We start from the raw sequence: 21,214 nt of genomic DNA on the forward strand, positions 1-21,214 counted from the left end.
CTCAGTAGATAATGATGCAGGGCATCATACTGCTCTGGTTTAAATTCCGATATACTCCATGCTTTCTTTGTGTACGGTTATGCACTCGGAACCACTCGGAACTACTCGGATGTCTCCGCACTCGACAATAACTATGTTGTTAGTATGGAGCTTGCGGAATCAGCCGAGGATTGCCGATTGACGATCAACCAATCAGCGTTTTCACCAAACTTTGGTGAAAAATTTTGAAACATGGATTCGATTGGCTTATATAAAATAGGTCAAACTATTTTCGTCAGAGGTTACTTGACACGATGGAGATAGGCTACAGTGAAAAGGTTAGTGTCAAGTCAGCTCTGAAGCTCAGGGTGCCGCTCACCGCTTGCTTCTTAAGTTATTCTTGCTTAGAAGTATGAATTGAAAGTAGTACAATTTTTCATTACTAAAAAAGTGTAAGGAAAATTTTTGTAGTATTTAACTTTCCAGGTATTAGCAAATCACATTGGCTTAAATATAAACGGGGACACTTATCGTGTTTATTTTCAGATTAATTTACACAACTGTCAGATTTTGTTTACATACAATTTTTCGTCCGCATTTAACTCGCCCAAGCTTATTATGAACTAGAAGAGTGGCATGCTCACATATTGATAATAGATTTTCGTTAGGAGTGAATTATTTCTTGCAACCTCATTTTGTTCTGATAACTAAAGAAAAAGCATGTTTATGACATTGATTTAAGAGATATGTTGGTCATATACAACTATTGTGATTGATTAGTAATGTCTAACTTAAATTTATTTTTAAGTTTAAGGTATCCTATCCAGGTGTTCCTAGCAAAATTTAATTTTCCTTGAGAAAAAAGCATGCAATTTTCTCCTATTAATACTAATCATTGATTGACCCATCTTTGCTCATGGATTTGATGTTTTATACCATTTCTTATTAAGTAAATCATTTCTTAATGTCTGGCCAGATGTGTAGACTACCATGCCTTTCTGCACATATATAAATATCAGCACCAGAACCTTTTTGAAATTGATTCATCCTTTTTTAAAGGTCTGCCATGGGAAGGATACGTCGCTTTGCAGGATATGAATATATTCAACATTTTCAAATGCAAATAGTATGCCTTAAAAACAAAAGTTTTCAAAAAAGGTAAAGAACTTGAAATATGAGATCAAGCATGGAGACTCATGGCATGAGGAGTAATTGAAATTTGTATGTACCAAACAAAAATTAAAAAATATGATGTATTATGTGCCTGACAGTAGAAAAATAGAATAATATTTTTAACAAACTGATACATTGCAGTGACTGAAAATAAGCATTTCAGTGCTGAGTATAAAGGCAATTTATGGAATCCAGGAGCTAGAGGAACAGATTTTGAATAGGTATCTGTGAATGTATGGATTTACATATTCTTTTACTATCACTTAAAAAGAAGCTTGGGTTTACCTGAAGGATAGTATAATTAGCATGTAATTGTGTTCAGTGACCTGTCATGGTCACTGGTTTTTACTAATCACCATGTTGATCCAGGTCTGTTATGTTACACTCCAGAGTATTACATGATTCTCTTCTTTTAATTCATTTTGAAATATGTAACTTGGCAATGTCAGATCATTTTTGTTTTTGATATGCTTTCATGGTGTTATTTGTCATTGCTCATATTTATGTTTGATTAAAATGACAGATTTATGTATCCAAGATTAATATTAATACATATTTTATGCCGAGTGCTAAAGATAATATACTTTTGCAATGCAGAGTGAGCAATATTTAACAATACATCTATCTACCATTGATTTGATGGAAGGATATTTCTTGGTTTAACATAGGATATAAAAATGGGACCCTTATATAATGTCCAGTGCATTGGTACTATAAATAAAAAGTATTTACCTGCCTTTGTCTGTTATAAGTACAGGGTAAATTTAAGTCCTTTGTGAAAGTACTAGTATGCACACTGTGAGCTCTTTTTTTGTTATCTGATAATATTTACTTCAACTAAATAGTATTCTCTCCCATTAGTAACTGTTAATTATAAATCAGTATGTTTTTATATAAACTCGAGCTTTCAAGTAGTGATAATGTGTCGAAAAAAGTATACTGTTTCTAACCACTGTGCCTCTTGCCAGTGTTTTATTCAGCTGAACTGAATTTGATATTTTTTGGAAGCTAAATATTTAGAACTGAGCTCCCATGGTGGGTGTAATTACAGAGCCTGAGAGGTGAGTTAAAGGTGTTATATTGCTTCCTGTCTGGTGGGCCATATTAAGATATCACTATGTTGCTGTTAATTTACCCTGATAAGCCTTATCCATTTGCTTATTACAGTAGGAAGAATAATGATTATAAATAATTATGATTTAAAAATCCCAATGCGCTTTATAAAATTCATAAAAAAGGGGAAAAAATGAAAAGAAAGGCAAATTGACTAGTTAGTCAACTTATTGTGAATTTAGTACAGAAACTAAAGTGAACTCATGAAGTGAAGAACTGAAGACAAAAGATTTAAGAAGTGAAAGTAAAAGACGCGAGTCATAAAATGAAAAGAAAGGCAAATTGACTAGTTAGTCAACTTATTGTGAATTTAGTACAGAAACTAAAGTGAACTCATGAAGTGAAGAACTGAAGACAAAAAATTTAAGAAGTGAAAGTAAAAGACACGAGTCATAAAACATGCTGATCTTTGTGAATCGTACATAGGAGATTTGCAGATGTATAAACTAAAGGTAGCGAAACTTTGGTGTTAAAACATCTAATTGTGGCTGCATTTAAAACTTCCCATGTGTATTCAGTGTCCAAATCCTTATTTAGTATTCCACTTGGTGAAAACTTTCCATTTAAAAGATAGTTTGGTACAGTGTCTCACAGTCTGATTTGTTTAAGATAACTCTTTGGAGCTTGACATCTTGACATTGTGGCTCATGAATGACACCATTCTTCTTGTTGTTTTTTTTAATGGAATGCATGTACTAGTACATAGTGGGTCCAGGTGTTCAATCTGTCATTATCAGAAATTTATGTGTTAGATTTTGACATAAAGTTTAAAAGAGGAATGCAGCATACTTGGTCTCACTATTTGGAAATTAGAATCCAGTTTTTAAGATTTATTCACAAGGACTGTTGATCTTGAGTGTATGTTCCAGAAATCTTGTAAGTTTTATAAGCTGCCTGCATCTTATGTGTTGCACACATGAGATTCAAAGTTGTGTCAGCTGGATAGGTAAGAGCAGTAGGTTGAAAGTCTGTGTATAGGTGTATAGGTATGTGAAGTACCTAGCAAGGTAGTGCTAATCTGAACAGGTAAGCCAGTAAATACAGACCTTATTTAGAAACTTAAATGTTATAGAGAAGTTCCAGATGGAATCATTTAGTTTAAGTTTTTTGTAAACATCCATGTCGGTCTCATGCTTAATTGTACAGTTTAATACTGCAAACGGATGCCACATGAAATTCTGATAGAATACCTGGTATTGAATTAGATGCCATAAGGTGAAGTAGTTCTAGTGTGCTTAATGTGCTTGCAGCCATTAGCTGTATTTTCCATTTGAACTGTTAACAATGAGTAGAATTTTGTAAGGTTATGAGGGTTGTGTAGTAAATATCACTAGCTCTGGAGTAACACCCTTGACTTGCACAGGTAGTATGTATGTATGGTCTCAGGGTGTGTGGTAAATGGTTAACTATGCATTGCCACCTGGAGACCAAACCCCATGTCTTGATTTTCTGATACAGGAAAAATAAATGAGGTTGCTTACAACTCCCAACCAGTGGAGCAAAGTGAATTCAGTGTATGACCTAATAAGGAAGCATTAATTGTATAACCCTTCCCATAGATGGTTGTTGAACTTCCTCCTGATTTGTTTGAGCTAGCTCAAGTGAAGTGTGGGAGACAAGCCCAATAGAAGAAGAGATTGACGAACATTTCACAAGTTTGTAAGACTGACAGTTGCTGGGCTGTTCAATAGGACTTTTATTACCATTCATATAAATTTGCCCTAAAGACTGGGACTCCTTTTAAACATTGCATGTGTGAGTCATCATTTTATCTCGTCCTAATACCAAAATCAATACTGGTGTGCTCTCTTTTCTGTCTGCTGCTAAATAGCTAATACATGTAAGTGGAGGGGCTTTGTTCTTTTTGGAAAAGAAATATTGCCACAGAATTGATATGATAGCAATAATATGGTTAAAAGACAACGACTGAGATCATTGGAATGGTCATGCAACTTCATGATTGGTTAATATTACTCCATAATAATGTCAGTGGAATACTGATGTATACCAGGTCTAGCTGTTCTTTCTGACAGAGGAATACAATGCAAAGGCAATGAAAACAATGAAATGGAATGCCAAAGTGGTTTTGTAATGGTGTGCTGAGTTAATTTTTCATGAGGTTAACTATGGCAGGGTATGATTAGATGAAGGCTTTTACAGGTAATAATGTTCATCAGGTTAATGACAGTCTACAGGGCCGGTCTGGTTGTTAGCCATTTGTCTGTGCATGCTAGATAGTTCAAGCATTTTGTACTTGGCACACATCTTACTGCCTCATTAGAAGTGATGACATTATGTCTGACTACTGGTTCAATGAAGCTGAGTAGGTAAGAAACATAAAGTGACCTTGTCTGGGTGGGCAATCATGGTAATAACATCTACATTCCTTGGGTCTTTGGCTGTATAAGAAGTAGGCATTCTTTAAAGGATCAGAGTTAAGATGAGAGCTGGCTCAAGGATGGAAAATAGAAAATAGCAATATGTATTTTTAGAGATAATCAGTTTATTTGTTGTAAAATAATTGTAAAATTCTCCACATTTTCATGAGCAGTTGAAAAAACATTTCTTTTGGCCTGTCAAAATGTCGTCGACTTGGTTGCCTGGCTAGAGTTAACATTTATTCATATTTTAAGAATGCCAGTACAACCGTGTGGATGCAGATTGCATGGCCTGATTTATTTATATCTGCAGGTAATGATACTGGGTTGGAATAAGGTGTTATATTACCTAATGTAGATACGATTTGGTATCTTTATCAACACTGACTGGTTATTTTACCAGATTAAAGTACATAAAGTAAATCATTAATGTATTGGATACTTAAAAAAGATAAAAACCACATTTGCAATTCTATTTAGTTTCAAGTGGTCATATAATTTCAACTTGAGATATGCTGTAAATTACAAGAAATTGCAAATTGTTCATGTACCTCTCAACTAGAACTGTACCACATAGATTGTTGTTGCACCTTAGTGATAAACTGATACAGTGTAATTAGGAAGGTTAGACTTGCTTAGTACAAGGGAGTTAGGCTTCGTTCACATGCAATGTCTATTTTCTAAATTCTATTTTCTATTCGCGCTATCTTATGATCACGGTCTGTGCACTGAATATCCCGCGGCGTAATTACTGGCAGCGCGAGCCAGTTACTATAAGTTACTATAAGTAACTGGCTCGCGCTGCCAGTAATTACGCGGCGGGATATTCAGTGCACAGACCGTGATCATAAGATAGCGCGAATAGAAAATAGAATTTAGAAAATAGACATTGCATGTGAACGAAGCCTTAGACTTAGTACAAGCAGATAAGCTAAGCATGATTTGATCCTAAAAGACATACAATGAATGCATGCTACATGGCAAAAAATAACAACTAAAATCAAATCAAATCCTGGTAATTTCACTTATTTTTGTTTTATATCCAAGTTAACCTATCCAGAACCATTGAGAAAGTTATGATCTGTTTGCCCGTTTCCTAAATTTCTAGCTGAACATTACAGTAGAAGTACAATCATAAGTGAAATTCACCAGTTTCTATAGACAAGGTTGATTAAAAAACCGGTGGTTTGGAACCCAAAAGACTTACAATGTTGGAACCAAAAAATGGGTTAATAGAGGGCAAATTCTGTGAAGGGTGTGTGTATATATATATATATATATATATATATATATATATATATATATATATACACACACACACACACACACACACACACACACACACACACACACACACACACACTGTGATAATGAGGGGAAATGCATTTAAATTTCTTGGTAAATTACATTTGTCCATTGTGAAAATCTAACTTTTATTGTGTAACTTTGAACAGTTTGGAGGTGGAAATAGATGGGATGGGATGCAGTGGAGGTGATGAGATAAGGATATAATAATATTGTATTACTAGTATTATTATGATATGGAACTACTCTATCTCATTCGAGAATAATAGTTAGGAAGTGTAACTTGATCACTGACCTCTATGATTTATTGACAGAAAAGCTGAATGTCGATAAAGCATGTACTGTTTGTTTTTACATTGTGTGGGTGAGCTTTGGTAAATATTCACAAAATTTCACCCTGTTTTTGCCCCTCATGGGTATTACAGTGTCGGGTGAAAAGATTATAAATTAAGGTGAAAGTTTATGCAAACATGACTGGCTTTAGATTTGGGTGCCCCTGTGAATAAGACATTACTTTAAACTTGGAAAAGGTTATAGATTTAAAAGGTTGCAAGTGGATTTGTTGTGACTTGTGTGATTTCTGCTGGGAAGCAAGGTGTGAGAGACTGGTGATTTAACACAGTGTAGCACTGTGGGTGTTGTTTCTCCTCATTTCATTCAATATATAGAATTAGGATGCTCACCTAAGCAGTTGAAATCGCCAAAGACTGAATGTCAGAAGTTAATCAGTATAACATGAATTTCATTCCATTTTATTTATAATCAGGGTGTAACTGCAGTGTCATTCCTGAGTAGTTAGGTGTCTACACAACACAAGTGCAGTATATTCGTGCAAGCATGGACATTGTTTACAGGTGGAACTCCAAAAATATTGAAATATTTAACCTTACATGCAAGGAAAGGTCAAACTGGGATTGCACTTTGATAAATGCAAGGAATTTGCCACAAGAGAAGTGGTGATTGTTTATAGTGGTATGAAATGATTGGAAATCTATTCAACTTCAATTGATATTTTCTGTAAGTGCCCTCTGCATGGATCCTTACAAATAACACATAGAAGTGGATACACTGCCCAGAAGGGCTACATAAAAACCTCATTTTCATTGTGGTTGAAAACTGCCCTTGTTATAAAAATGATAATCAAAAATGGTTATACTGGCACTCTTTTTCAGTTTTGGTGATATTAAAAATAATGATGATAATAATTCAATATATATGTTAGAATTAAGTAGCAGGATAGCAATTCCACAGTTTAATGCAGCAGTATTTTGATACAATGGCTGCTGACTACTACTAATTGATTTAGTACAAGTAGATGAAATTCTATCTTACCAGAGGAAATAGTGCGGTTAATGAAAAAATCTTTTCAAAAAAGATATCAAAGCAGACTTGTGCTACACAGTGGTGCTTCCTGGCAAAGGTTACACTGAGAGATTCAAAATATTTTAAACCTTGTCTTATTTCACAGTGAGTCATTCTATTGACATCTGCGCAATTTATTTTGGCAAACAAAAAACACCGCAGCCTCCAGTCGTCTTTGTAATATTAATGTCCTTCGTTGGATTTATTTTGTCGCCATGAATGTAGTGGTTGATATTTTTGTCTGACTTATCAAAAAACAAAATACAATTTTTTCATTCTGCTTCCAGATTTGTGAAACATTGAAGATTGTTGGTCGAATTCCTCACTAGAGGTCCAGTAGAGGTCATAGAGCTTTGGTCAGCAGATGGGCAAAGGACATTTTTGATAGATCTAGGGTAAGTGTCGTCTATCACTAGATTAATGTCCGTGCAGGTATCCCAAGGTCAGTGTACCTCTCAGACTGTTTTTTTAGACACATGTCAACAAATTATTTTCTTCATCATTTTTCATACAGTGCATACACTAATGTCTGTTTGCGTGAAGGAAATTTCAGTCTGGCAGTATGGCTGGACATTAGCATCCAATGTTTATTGTTTCAAATGCAATATTTTTCTATACATTTTATCTACATCTTTCCTGTTTTAATTTTAATGTATTCCCCAGCTGACCTGATATGACTTGTTAAACCTGCTGCACAGTCTGTTTACCTGCACATATTTTAAGTGTGAGAAGGTATTTTTAGTCCTTTGAGTGGCAGCCAATAACATTTAGGCTGTAAGAGGATGTATGGTTTCATATATATGTATATAGAAAGAGAAGCACAAGTCAGATTTTTTTTAAGAATATGAAATGAAAAGTGAAAATTTATTTTATTGATCAACAATGTAAAAATAAGTTTTGTTTTCTGATTCTTTTTAAACCCTCAGCACAAAACCCTTTCACCATGTCCAATGTGGATGCACTTCTGGATTTTGATGAATCCCCCACGTCTGCTCCCCCGGCTCAGAACGGAACAAGCAAGTCAGTGGATCCATTCGATCCTTTCGGGCCCAGTCCAACAGAAGAATCAGGAGATGTTGAGTTCCTTGTCGACTTTGGGGTTAGAGAATTTGAGTTAGATTTGTTCAATACTTACCATATTTTTGCATTCTAGCCAGTGGATACCTGAGAGTATAACAGCCAGTCACAATGTGATACATACAATGATAGCATGTTTAAAGCATTGACATTTATCTTATCATTCTTGTTTGTCTTTGCCATTCTACCTGGTTATATTGCAATTTGCTTGGTACCAAATGTTACCACCGATACCCTTTACCATGTCCTAATGTTAAAAAAAGAGAAAAAACAGTAATACCTTAGATTTGCTCTCTGTAACAAGACACTAAAATATTATATGCAGTTATAACATTATCTGGGGTAGTGCTAACTCTCGCCAATTTAGCCAAATGCTAAAACTTAAATTGGCTTAACAAAATAGGGTTGATTTGACTTGTTTTCATCAAATTTAAACCATTTGTAGAAAAAAGGTGATGAAAATGTAGTAATTTGGTTAAATGAAAAAATTTGTAGCACCACCCCAGATTACAGTATTACTCTATTAATTGTGATATACATTTACACTAAGTTTGTTATTACCTTTCCAGACCTCTTCTAAAGACTCCAGTACGGAGCAACCACAGCCTCTCAACCCTTTGTATGACATGATGCACACCAATAACTCCCATAGTGAAGATCTACTGGTAGATTTTAATCAGAATGGAAAGCAGCAAGATTCACAGGAGTTTGAGTTTACCATTGAGACCTCTGCAACAGATGAGCAAGAAGAAGAAGGTAGTGACCATTATGAAGAACAGGAAGATGAGAGGGTAGAACAAGATGAAAGAGAGGAAGAACAGTCAGAAGAAGAAGAAGAAGAAGAAGAAGTAGAAGATGACAGTAGAGAGCCGGAGGTATCTTCAGGTGATGAGGATTCTACTGAGGTGGTACAGACAACCCGTCAAGAAGACGGAGAACTGGTGACAGAGACTACGACAAAGACGCGTCATGTTAATGAGGACGGCGGAGTGGTTATTAAAACAGAGACTGAGGTGATCACCACCAAGACCAGAACTGGGGTAAGTGTGAACAGAAGGTGAACTAGAAAGCAGGTGGGGGATATGTTTGAAAACTATTAAGTGTCAAAGGCTGGTAATGCAGTTATTTCATTATAGTCTCATCAGCAGTTAAAATTGGATGACGATGAAATAGAGCCTAAAGCAAGGGCAGTAAGTTCACAGTGATTCACAAAGACTCGAGATTTTCACCCAAATACACATAAAACCTCTGGAACATTTGAGTAATGAATCAAGCCACAGGGCTTGGTGATATAATCCTAAGCTGATACAAAAAATACACCAGAAGGTAATTTCTCATTTACATGACAAAGAATTATAAGCAGCATGACACAACATGATGAATAGAAATGAGCAGATGGTCTACTTCTCTCCTGTTCTCACAAAATCAATTGATTTTGAAAAACTCTTTGTTTGAACTTAATAAGATAATGCCCTTAGCACTGAGAAGGGTGATAAGTTTTTGATGATATTACATTACATCAGTTGTCCTGAATGCTTTGCAGGGAACACACTTGACAGCCAATTAAATAAATATTGATTTTTTGTCTGACTAAGTTTTCTGATTAAAAGCTTTATAGGAAAAAGCAAAATTACTCACCAGTGATGTTTCAGACAGCATCTGTACACAAGGGCTTTTGGGAAGTGCTGGTTCTCTTGCATCATGATTGCTAAATTTACTTTTGGGACTTATAATATTTTACTATACTAATAGTGCAGTCACTGTGACTTGTTTACATCTCTTATATAAAACCCATGAACTCTGACAGGGCTTGAGATCTTCCCCCAGCTTCACTTTGCATCTGTTCTTTTGCTTAAAATGGGAAAATAAGGGAAAGTATTTCTGAAATTATTTCAAACTTACTTGTGTACCCAATTAGTGCTTTCCTTTCAGCTGCCATGCTGTGCTGCACTGTTGCAAGGGGCTATGGTTTCATGTTCAACTTTTTCATGTGTTGTCTAGTGTTCCGTGTCTTTTGATTTCAAATGTAACGTACCACACAAGCTTTCATGTCTTCAGAAGGCAGAGGGATACTTCCACTCTGTTATAATTTCAATAAGCTTATGGAATATTTTCTAGAATTCCCAAGTAATTGCAAAGTTACATCTGCTACATGTACCACCTCGTTTTGATTCGTTTTAGTTCAAATCCAATACATGGCAATAACACATCACATGTCTGGGATACCAACTGTTACATAGAACCATAATTATGGCCATAAGCTGGGAGATTTTTCTTTTAAAATATTGTGAGCAGATGTATTTTAGTTGGATACACCCTTGTCTGGTTTGGTAGAATGCTTGCATTTGCATTTTACTTAGGCTCTGCTTGTGTTAGATTTAGATGTAAGATGTTTTTAATGTTCTAGTTTCTGTGAAAATTGAACATGTAAGGCAGCACCCAGCCGGGATTGTTAACAGTGAATGTTGAATTGCATTGATTATCCTGGTGGATACTTATTGAAGAGACTAAAATAACAACACCAAAACAAGCGATGCCTCAGACCTTTCCAATGGATATTGAGGCAGTTCAGTGACAGCAGTCTGAAAGGCATATCAGATTTATTGGGAAAAAAAATCTCTAAAGCCATCCTAAAATTGACTTTACCAAAAGACATGGCTAAGTCAATGTTACACCGCCGGTTCTCAGACCCAGTTCTTCCCTACAGACCAGTAGATATACAGCGTAGGAAAAGAAATGGAAATGACAGGCAGCAACTGGATCGGTGGCAGGAGACCCCCTCCAGTAGAGGGCGTTACCGGAAATACTTGAATGTTGCCATAGGGACAAGTTCATGGCAAAGACAACAGCCATCTGTGATGGATTCTATTGACTCTGAGGAGGAGGGAAGCTGTGAAACTAAGTCTGAATTTGTATGTCGATCTTTTCAATTTCAAATGTTAATTATATTTCAAAATGATGTTTTCTTAAAACCTTTTGCTTTGTGAAAAGAGACAGTGCTGTCAGCAGCATGGTAGAGCTGATGGGTTCATTGCATTGACTTTAACTGGCGTCTTTGTCTAACATTTGAGCTTGATGACATTTTAATAGTTCCGGTTGCAATAAGTTGCATTCATTTGTAACCACGGCACGCCATGCTGCACCTAGGCGATGAGTGCATATCCTAGCCACATGTGCCACATTTTATCAGATGGGCTTTGCATGGCAGCCCATGGTGCTGTGGCAGTGGATTTTTTTTTTTTCACTAAAACAGGTTAATGATTCATTTTACTAAAAGTGATCACTTACGGCATGCAACATATTTGTCGTGTTTTTCAGTTATTATTTGTTCCACAATCCCAGTTGTATCTGTTAAGATAAAGATGAGATATTACTGTAACTAAGCCATTTAAATAATGCAAGAGGTTTCATAAATCAAGACTGTTTGACAGTGGTGCGGATCAAACAAGTCTGTACTAGGTTATCTTGCCTCTGTGTCTAGTATCAAACACATCTCAACTGAGATAAGATGCAGGGGATTGTGTCTATCTCTTCATAACAAGATACTGTAAAGGCCTTACTGACTTATTTATTTAAATTAATAAATAAATTTATTTCTATTTTTATTAATTTTGTAATGATAAAAGTCCTAATTAGAATTTCATTTACTGGGTGCTTTTTGCCTTACAACAAGAAAGATAAATAAAGCATGTAATATTTCTGTTTTTCATAAAAGGATACTTTGCACAGTGTTTCAGTTGTCAGTGAAATTCCTATATAGCTTTGTTATCAGATTAAGTGTCTTGGCAGCAGAATAAACTGTTTTTCCCAAGGAATTGAATAAAAGCATAAACATTTGGTAGCTCCAGGATTCGGAACAAAATGTTGAAATGTCTGATTTTCCTCATGGTAGGACTTCATGCATGATGTGGTCTTGGACCCTCAGAGATTACTAGCCAGAACACATTCTGAGTCCACTCTGGCCACCTATGAGGGGGACAATGCCAGTATGTATTTGGCTGACTTTGATGATCAGGGGGTAGATGGTGGTCCAGATACTGCAAATTTAGACGACTTTCAAGGGGAGGATGAGGATAAGGATGTGAAAAGAAGGGAGCAAAGAATTAAAGAGAGAATGCAACTGCATGCTCTTTCCGAGGCAAGTGATAGAAATGTCATGCCTGCACAATGATTGCTGCTACTGTTGTTGTTGATGCAGTCTGACATGGTGTATTATATGACTGAACCAGTGCCCCATGAACCACCAGTTATCTCATCACTCGCACCTCAGCACTATGCTTGGACTGGCACTATTTTTCTCTTTTCAGCCTCTAATATCATCTCATGGGGTGTTGTTAACTCACTTAATCACTAATCTCCATGCCTGTGTTTTTGTTCGTTTTGTAATTTTGTGTGGCTTTGTTATATTGTTTTACTTATATTTGATTATTGGTTTGATAACCCTTTATGTTGAACATCTCACAGTGGTTGGTTTTTGTGGACTTGTTCAATTGCTGCAACTAATCAATAGCTCTAAAATGGATGAGGTGGTCATTAAATTTATGATATTGTTAGTTTCAACATAAAAATGATCTGTTTTATACAATATTTAATTTAAATATCTTATTTAAGGACATCTTTTTACTAATACAATATCTTGAATATAAGACAGTTCAGTTATTTAGATTCAAGAATTAATTTTGGAAAACATAATTTTAGCAAATTTAAATATCTTGTAGTTACATTTTTTCCATAAGGTTTTGAGTTTGGGAACAGTTTTATTACAAAACCAGTAGCTATAGAGTTTGTGTGATATTGCATTTGTTTTAAACTTAGATAGGGACCTGAAGTTGCAATTTACTAATGTTATTTGGATTTTTTCTTGCTTATGTGTTAAGTCTTTGCAGTATGACGAAAAAATTGATTGCAATGTCAGCAAAGCCTTTCGTTTGCACAAGGGCAAAATTAAATATTACTGTGACCAAAATGTTTACCAATTTATCAAAAAGAAAAAAAAAAGGAAACTGGAAGGTTGTGTGTTTGCATTTAAAGTAGTTGGAATTGTAGAAAATGAGAGCTGCAGTAAAAATACTTTTGAGAAAAAAAAAACATTTAAGTCCAATCTTAAGGAAGCAGATGTTGGATGGCAACTTTCCTGTTATACAATCCCTGTGTATATTTTTATTTAGTTTTCTTGATATACAATCCATGTGCAATCAGTACAGAGAGAGTACAATGAGATTTACAACCAAGGGCTGACTTCCTGGACTTAAAAGACAACCTTTCTTTGTTAAAACTTGATTAACAGAAGTACCTCTTCAATTTTGTGGCACCTCATCAACCCTTATACATTTTTCAAAGAATGAATAAGAAAACAAGCTGATTGTAACATAATTTTTTTTGCTACATATTTCAGTCTGGGTCCTCTGAAGATGAAGGGGAAGAGGAAAGAGATCATGAAATTAATGAAGTTTTTCAAGCAAACAGACCAGAAGAGATAGAGCTTCCTGAACCAGTAGGTGTAAAACTTCAGATGATAATTTTTAAAAATTGAATAGCTGTTATATTAACATTGTTTTTTTTTCATTGTTTAATCATGATATGTTTATAGAAGATGCTCTAGATACTTATAACAAATTGAATGATTATCAGGAAATAAACTAGATTACTTAACCTATCATCCCATCTTCATTTTAGGAAAAAGGAAAAGCGCCTTCCTCTGTTTCCAGTACAGAAGAAAAAGAAAATGCTGGTGAGATGTGTAAAGAAAAATAAATTTGTAAATCTCATTAAAAGAAATTAGTACAGAAAAATAACATTGTTTCTGTTCGATTTCCTACTATTAACTCCTGCCTCAGTTCAGACATTGTTGTGGTACTCTATGATCATGATTTTCTGCACTCGGATGCCTTTGATTTCTTCTTTTTTTTTTTTTTAACCCTTGTCCATCAATTCCAGCTGATTCACGTCGCCCTCGGTCCCTCTCTCGCTCATTTGAAGAATATTCAGACATGTATGAAGAGTACAAGCCTCCCAAGAAATATGTTAAACCTCCTGTGAAGGAGGACAAAGGGCCAAAAACTGTTATTGTGGTAAGTCAATGGTGTAGTACATATATTCCTCAAAATTTGTCACTAAGGTAACTATCTGTTATCGTTGTCTGCAGCTGGTGCTGTCATCTGGTGTCAAAAGATGTCTGACTCTAAGTCTAACACATTACATATGCATAAACATCATATCCAGTGGTAATTCACATCTTTCCATTTAACAATATTATATATAAGCACATAGAATAGAATAATTATCTGTTAAGTATTATTTTATGTAAATTGATCTTTTAATACTCTACAACTAAATGCCAGTTAACTTCTTCACTCTTTCCAAATATAATTCATATTGGCCAGTTTACTCACTCACTGACTTTAATCACAGCGGTTTCTATTAATAATCCCCCGTTTTTGACAAGATTGATTCCCAGAAGTACACAATTTCAGATTAATCATTATTGAATGACTTTCAGTAGTTCCCACTATATAGAATAGAGAATTAAAGTAGTTCACCTATTATTAGATAAGTTGTAGGTGGATAATATGGAGCAACTTGCAAGACCCCTATGGATGTAGGTCTCCAAGAATGAATTTTTAATGAGAGTTTTCAAATCTTACATAGAAAAGTGTGGAAATCCTTTCAGTTTTGCAGATAGTTAGAGACAGATATATTTACTGTATTTCAACCTGTATGTTATTTTACTACAAATATTACCCTTCTCAGTTGAGTTTACTCATTTGCATCAATTTATATATTATCGCCAATAGATATTTATTCAATTTCCAAATTAGGATATGTTTCCTCACCCAAATCAGTCAGGATGAACCATAATAAAATGCCTCAACCTATAGTGTATGGTGCCCAGAAAGTTATTGAGGCTAACTTATAGACTAAAAATATCTCATGAATTGATTTTGGCATTGTTTTAAGAAGCCAACTTACATGCCATAATTTTACTAAACTTTAAATTCATTCAAGATTAAATGGCCAGATCAGCTAAGCATATCATTTGAAACGTTTAATCTCCAAGTTCACATGATGGGAACTGTTCATTTGAAGTGTGCTTCCCCATATATGTCCCTCCCATGCTCAACCGCCTGTGATCAAAACCGTTTTCTTTGTGTGAAGCATGGCATTTGTGCTGGTGACCTCAGACTGTATTGAGTTTGAGTTGCTCTATTGGCTCTTGAGTTTTTGAGTTTTTACAACAAAGTAATTCCAAATAATGTGTTTGAATATGCTAACAGCATGTTAGTTTGTAAGATGTTTCTGAGATAGGGGGAAATGCCACAGAACATGTTGATGTAATTGTTACTCCTTTTTCCTTTTCATTTTTTAAGTCTAGAAAGTTTTTATCCGAGATTTACCAAGTAGTTATTTTCAAATTCTAGATTGCAATATTCCCTGCTGACAAAAAATGCATTCTTTAAATTGTAATTTTCTTTCTTTTTTTTCTTTTTAAAAGCTTTTTTTTTTTACTTGAGCTGTCAACATGAAGCATATTGCAAACCTGAAATATGTAGAATTTTCAAAAGAGAAAATACAAAAATGGTATTTTTTTATTTTTTAATACATTCTTTTATCTTTGATCAATATAGGAGCTAGCTGTAAGAGTAAATGTTTGACAGCCAAGGGTCTTTTTTAAATATGATATTCTAAATTTGAAAAGGCCATTTTTAATTGATATTGTTGTAGCAGTTTATGAATGTAACTGAAAGTGGAGTTGTTTTGTTTATTCTTTATTATTCCATTCCTGGTTCATTAACCATAGACTGACACACATAGAACCAGTTCTCCCAATTCTCTGGACAACAATGACCAATCTAATGACCATTCTGAGGACGTGAGTGAGGATGAGAATGCTGGACAAGTGGACACAGGTCCACACATCGTTCAAACTACATATTCATCTACTTCCAATGGCGTAAGTTGGCCTGGTTTTGTTGGCATGTCCAGACGTGCATGTCTACCAATTTGCCCCCTCAGCGTCAGTCATGTTCTTGCATATTAACCACGCATGTTCAAGAGTATACCCTGAGTATACAAAGCTTGTCTTGATGTATGACACCATCTGGTGTCCTCTAATTGCTTCACTAATATCTCATGTATTCATAGCACAAGTAACACGCTAAGAAGCTTGGGAATATTATCCCTGCATAGGTTAGGGCCAGTTTATATTTTTATTTCAGGGCTAAAATCTTTTTGTTGCAGGTTTTATTTATTGACTGCCTCTGGTATTGTTTCTTATTATTATTATTATTCACTTGCACTGTGGGTAGGAACTTGTTGTGAAATGATATTCACAATCTTAAATTCCAAAATTTCAGAAATTCATTTCATCTGTTGGTTGAAGAATTTTATTTTCTAATGGAAAATCCTAAAACTTTGTTTTTTCTTTTCAACCATCATTTTGTACAGAGAACTACCTGCAGTGCCCCCTTCTCCCCAAGTTCACTAAAAAACATTTTTAATTAATCTCCTGCTTATATACATATTTTGTAAGCCTTCTACTGAGCATAAAAGACGAGTCTGTTCTCAGGGAAGATTGCAATTAAAGGTGCTGTTTCAAGTCTGAACAGGCACCTTAATTTATGCAAATTTTTCTTTCATTTGATTATAATTTTGTTGGCACAGGAAAAACAAAACCTACATTCTGCTTCACTAATGATTTTATTATTTATGCTGGTTTAATAATTAGTTGGCTTAAATCACACACTATTTCTCTCTGCATGACATTGTTTACTATGTTGGTCACCACGTGAATGTTTGCATGTGCAGTTAACACTTCCATATACAGCTTTAAATGGAACATACTTCAGCTCTAACCACAAATTCTGGTTGTCTACTGTCAATAAAAAGTAACTCTGTGCATGTACTAACTACAAGGAAATATTCCTAAACCTCATCAGCACCCAAGTTTTTACTTAGGACAGTATGGAGCCAGCCAAGAGATATGTTTTATTGTGAACAGAATATGTCCTTTACAAACCTTTTATGAAGCAGGGATTAAGTTATGTTTATTTCATATGTAATGCATTATGGAGGTTGGTTGGGTTCAAAGAATCTCAGAAGGTTAATGGTATGAGCTACTCATGCACAAATTTCATCTGTATTCATTATTATATCTGAGTTTATTCTAAATATTTAATTTACATTGTTGATCACATTAGTATTAAACTTACAAGGATGGCATTTTGGAGAGATGTCTTTTGTAGTCAGTTTCTTGTATTTTTATGTTTCCAATTAATTTGATAAGTAGATTTCTCACTGTATATTTAAAGAGGCTAGAATGATGTTTAGCCTGTTTCATTAAATTTTTTGATATATAATAGATAATTTGCTAACCCTGTAACTTGATCATTTCAGGGCCTGCATACATTTGGAGCTTCACAGGTGGCAGTACCTAAGAAAGCAGGTGAGACAGCTTATGATATGCTATATCACTACCAAAACTTTTAGTTAAGGACAATTTTGATATCTTTTTACTCATTGTTTAAGTTATCATTTTGGTAGGTTTTCCCAGTGGCTGAAAGTTAAGATGAAAAACGGGTTATAGTTTTTGTCCTGTTTCCAGTCTGAAAGTATGATTGTCCTGTAGAATTGTGATTGTGTTAGCTTTGGCAGAAATTATGCACAGCAGAAGCTTCTAGTAACAGGAGTTTGTTGTCATTTGGTGCAGAATGTTTTAGGTGAATGTTTTTGTTCATCAGTACAGACTGATACATTATAGCTAGAACTCCAGTGAAGGCATTCTTGTGGTATTTGCTTTTGAATGAACTTATTTTAACATGAAAGGATTTTGTAAACTTAAACATATCCTCTCATCATTCTGGTGGGAAAATAGTGGTTGTAGTTTGGAGATACAACAATTGTCAGTGCCCAGCCCTGATAGCAGTCTGAATATGGCTACTGTTATCTTATCTTTATTTCAAATTATATGTACACAGTCCTCCAGCACAAAAGAATTTTTAGACAGATCATGTCCAGTTTAACTCTCACACCCATATTGTAACCTGTCACAAGAGTGGACACACAGTTGAAGTAGGCGAGGGTAAATAGTTGCTGTGTTTTCTAGCATTATTGCTTTCATTGATAAGCTTGTAATCCTGTCAAACAGACAGTTTGAAAAGAGGTCAATACTCTGATGCCAAGTGAGAAATTATTTAGTTCATATTAAGGGGTTTTTAATAGCTTGGTATAATGGAGAAAAAGTTTTGAAAAATATTTGTTGTATGCAAAAAAATGATTTGCTGATAGATTATTGAAAAATAATTAAGGAAAGGTTGAGATAAGTGCTAATGGAAAATGTTTAAGGAGACTAAAATTAGTTATAATTTGCTGATTGTCTTTTTAACTTTTTAGCATTCAAAAAGGGCAAAAAATTAAATGTGAATATAAATGGGAATTTTTCATAAGAATTTTCCTAAATCTTGGCAGTGCGGCAGTTGGAAAGAATGCATTTCAAATAAAATTGATTTTATATTTTACTCAGAACAGCTTGCCAGGGAGGGGAACCATTATTGCATAAAATAAATGTAAGACCTGTGTGTGAGTTATGCATATTTGTGAGGGATTTGTTTAATTTGAAGAATTGTTTAGGTATTTTCTGTATTTAGAACAGGTCACATACAGAAATTTCACCTCAGTACGGGGAAGATACTGTATGCCATCTATTCAGCTTGCTAGGTCATCACACAAAGTTCTGTAATGATCCATATTACATAGGTCAAGTGCATTTTTGCTTATTTGTGAAAAGGGAGTTTTACATAAAAATTACTACATTGTGAATTGTGAATGCATTTTGTTGTACATGGTTGGTGCACACAGAACTGGGGTACAGTAAAACTGGTTTCATAGATAAATCTACCAAATGTTGCAGTACCTTTGCAGGAAATGAGCAGCTTTTTAACAGTTTACTGATTTGCCAGTTTACAAAATTTTTGTGTGTGTGCATTTATATATATATACACACACACTGATGACACTATGTGGTCAGCTGAAGCCGTCGTCCATCTAAATATTTATTATTGTAAATTGGACATTATTCAAGAGCTTTACAAAGGAGGCTATTGTGATGCTGGCTACTGAGCCATAAGGTTGTTGTGTATATTGGAATGGCTCCTTAAATGGTTGCTGTGTCACCAGAAACATCAACATGGAATATCTGTGTTTCATGTTGCCTTTTTCCAAATGTCCTTGTGCTAAGACACATCCTGGTGCCAGGAAGACAGTAAGGAAACCCTCCGCAACAGGTGAGGTCATCACTGGAGGACCCTCATTCCTCTTTGTCTAGAGTCAGGTCAGGTTCCTTGCAAGCATTGTTATTACATGATGGAAATTTAAGTAAGAAAATGATTTTACCTAGTATTGAGGATAAGATACTGGTTATGGGTTGATTCTGCTGTAAATTGAAAATATAATTTCCATTTTCAAACAGACTCCATTAGACCTTTTAATGTTTCTTCATTTATATGTCTTCAGTTTATTTATTCACTGTTTTCCTGTAATATTAGAAGTTGCAGGCAATGCTGAAGTAAAATGATACATCCTAGATAACGCCATTGCAGTTACAAAGTGAATTGATTAGTGTCAAAAGGAATTTTTTGTCAAAAGGAATTGCATTTATTTCTAAAGACCGCTAGTCTAATGAATCAAGATATAATCAGCTGGAAATAAAACTATGTTAATGCACATAAAAGTGGAAAAGCAATAAACTAGTATGCACTCATGTCAAAGTTTTAACAACTTATTTGGCCATTGTTTTGCAAAATTGTCCAAACACTTGAATCCATTTCCTTAAAAAGTGTCTTTTTCACTTTGTATAAGGTTTCATTTAGAGTACTTGTAGATGTTAGAATTTCAGTGTTTTTCATTATCATTATTATGTTATTATCTTTATTATTTGATTGGTTTTTGGGGGTGTGTATGGGAAACATTATGACATAACAAAGGTTGTCTTCTTTACAAGATCTTGTACTTTGTACTGCTTGGAATTTAATCTAAATGCTATGAATTACAATTAACTGGATTAATCAGATTAAGGTATGACATCGTGGTATTCTGACATTGGAAGCACTCATTATACTCTTTCGTTAAATTGAGGTCACTTAATTTAGAACAGGTGATGCTAGTAAATAAAGCTATTGATAAAAATGGGAAAGGAAACACAGGCAGGGGTAGGTGAAAAGATGCACCTGCAGAAAATAAAAGAGTATAAATAAGGCAACCAGATGCAAACATTTGTTCAGCGACTTGCGGATCAATATGCAGCTATAAATGTTGCAGAAATTCTTATCAGTCTTGTGCATGTAACTTTCCTGTAATTCCCACACATGCCATGTTACCTGGTTATGGAAAGCCTGCAATCTATGATGACATTGGAATATCAATTATTCACCTGGAGAAGTGTTAGGCAAAAATAAGGCATTGGACAATCAATAATTAGTGGCACCTTATTTAGTTGTTGGTGTCACTGGAGGGAAAGAGAGAGAGAGCAGTTAAATCTATTTGTGATGAGCAACCGCCTCAGTAATTTGTACTACTGCCTTGAGGAAGTTTATTCTGGGGACCCCATGTGACTGCCTCTGTATATAGACAACACCAGCCCAGACCACTTCAGCTTTTGTGAATCATTGACTCCAGTTGTAATTGTTCTATACCTGGTGGTGTGGTGGAGTTTGACCCTCTTATTGGGAGGAACTCACCTCAATGTGTAACTACTGGAATGTTGACTTCCTAATGGCTCTGAAAGGGCCAGATCAAGGTAAAGTATTAATTAGAACGGAAACTTGGAAGATATA

The 21,214-nt window shown here is 34.9% G+C and overlaps 1 protein-coding gene across 14 annotated transcripts in view; it reads left to right on the forward strand.

Annotated features, from left to right (window-relative positions):
• The window catches only part of LOC106163095 (uncharacterized), a 36,466-nt gene that overhangs the window by 702 nt on the left and 14,550 nt on the right, over positions 1 to 21,214 (forward strand). For 6 of the 14 annotated variants that reach the window (XM_087000395.1, XM_087000401.1, XM_087000405.1 and 3 more), the window contains exons 2-10: positions 7,598 to 7,705; positions 8,237 to 8,409; positions 8,957 to 9,427; positions 12,280 to 12,525; positions 13,783 to 13,881; positions 14,064 to 14,118; positions 14,325 to 14,458; positions 16,186 to 16,338; positions 17,781 to 17,829. In XM_087000395.1, coding sequence (XP_086856521.1) covers positions 8,254 to 8,409; positions 8,957 to 9,427; positions 12,280 to 12,525; positions 13,783 to 13,881; positions 14,064 to 14,118; positions 14,325 to 14,458; positions 16,186 to 16,338; positions 17,781 to 17,829 — 1,363 coding nt within the window. In that variant the 5' untranslated portion in view covers positions 7,598 to 7,705; positions 8,237 to 8,253. Of the gene's footprint in view, positions 1 to 28; positions 318 to 4,001; positions 4,021 to 4,086; positions 4,106 to 4,283; positions 4,426 to 4,479; positions 4,593 to 4,806; positions 4,957 to 7,597; positions 7,706 to 8,236; positions 8,410 to 8,956; positions 9,428 to 12,279; positions 12,526 to 13,782; positions 13,882 to 14,063; positions 14,119 to 14,324; positions 14,459 to 16,185; positions 16,339 to 17,780; positions 17,830 to 21,214 lie in introns of those variants that run through there. The other 8 variants (XM_087000404.1, XM_087000402.1, XM_087000400.1 and 5 more) reach the window with 8 other exon arrangements.

This window comes from Lingula anatina, chromosome 1 (assembly GCF_051362555.1).
Source record: "Lingula anatina isolate TDL-2025a chromosome 1, LinAna3.0, whole genome shotgun sequence".
Lineage (NCBI taxonomy): Eukaryota > Metazoa > Brachiopoda > Lingulata > Lingulida > Lingulidae > Lingula > Lingula anatina.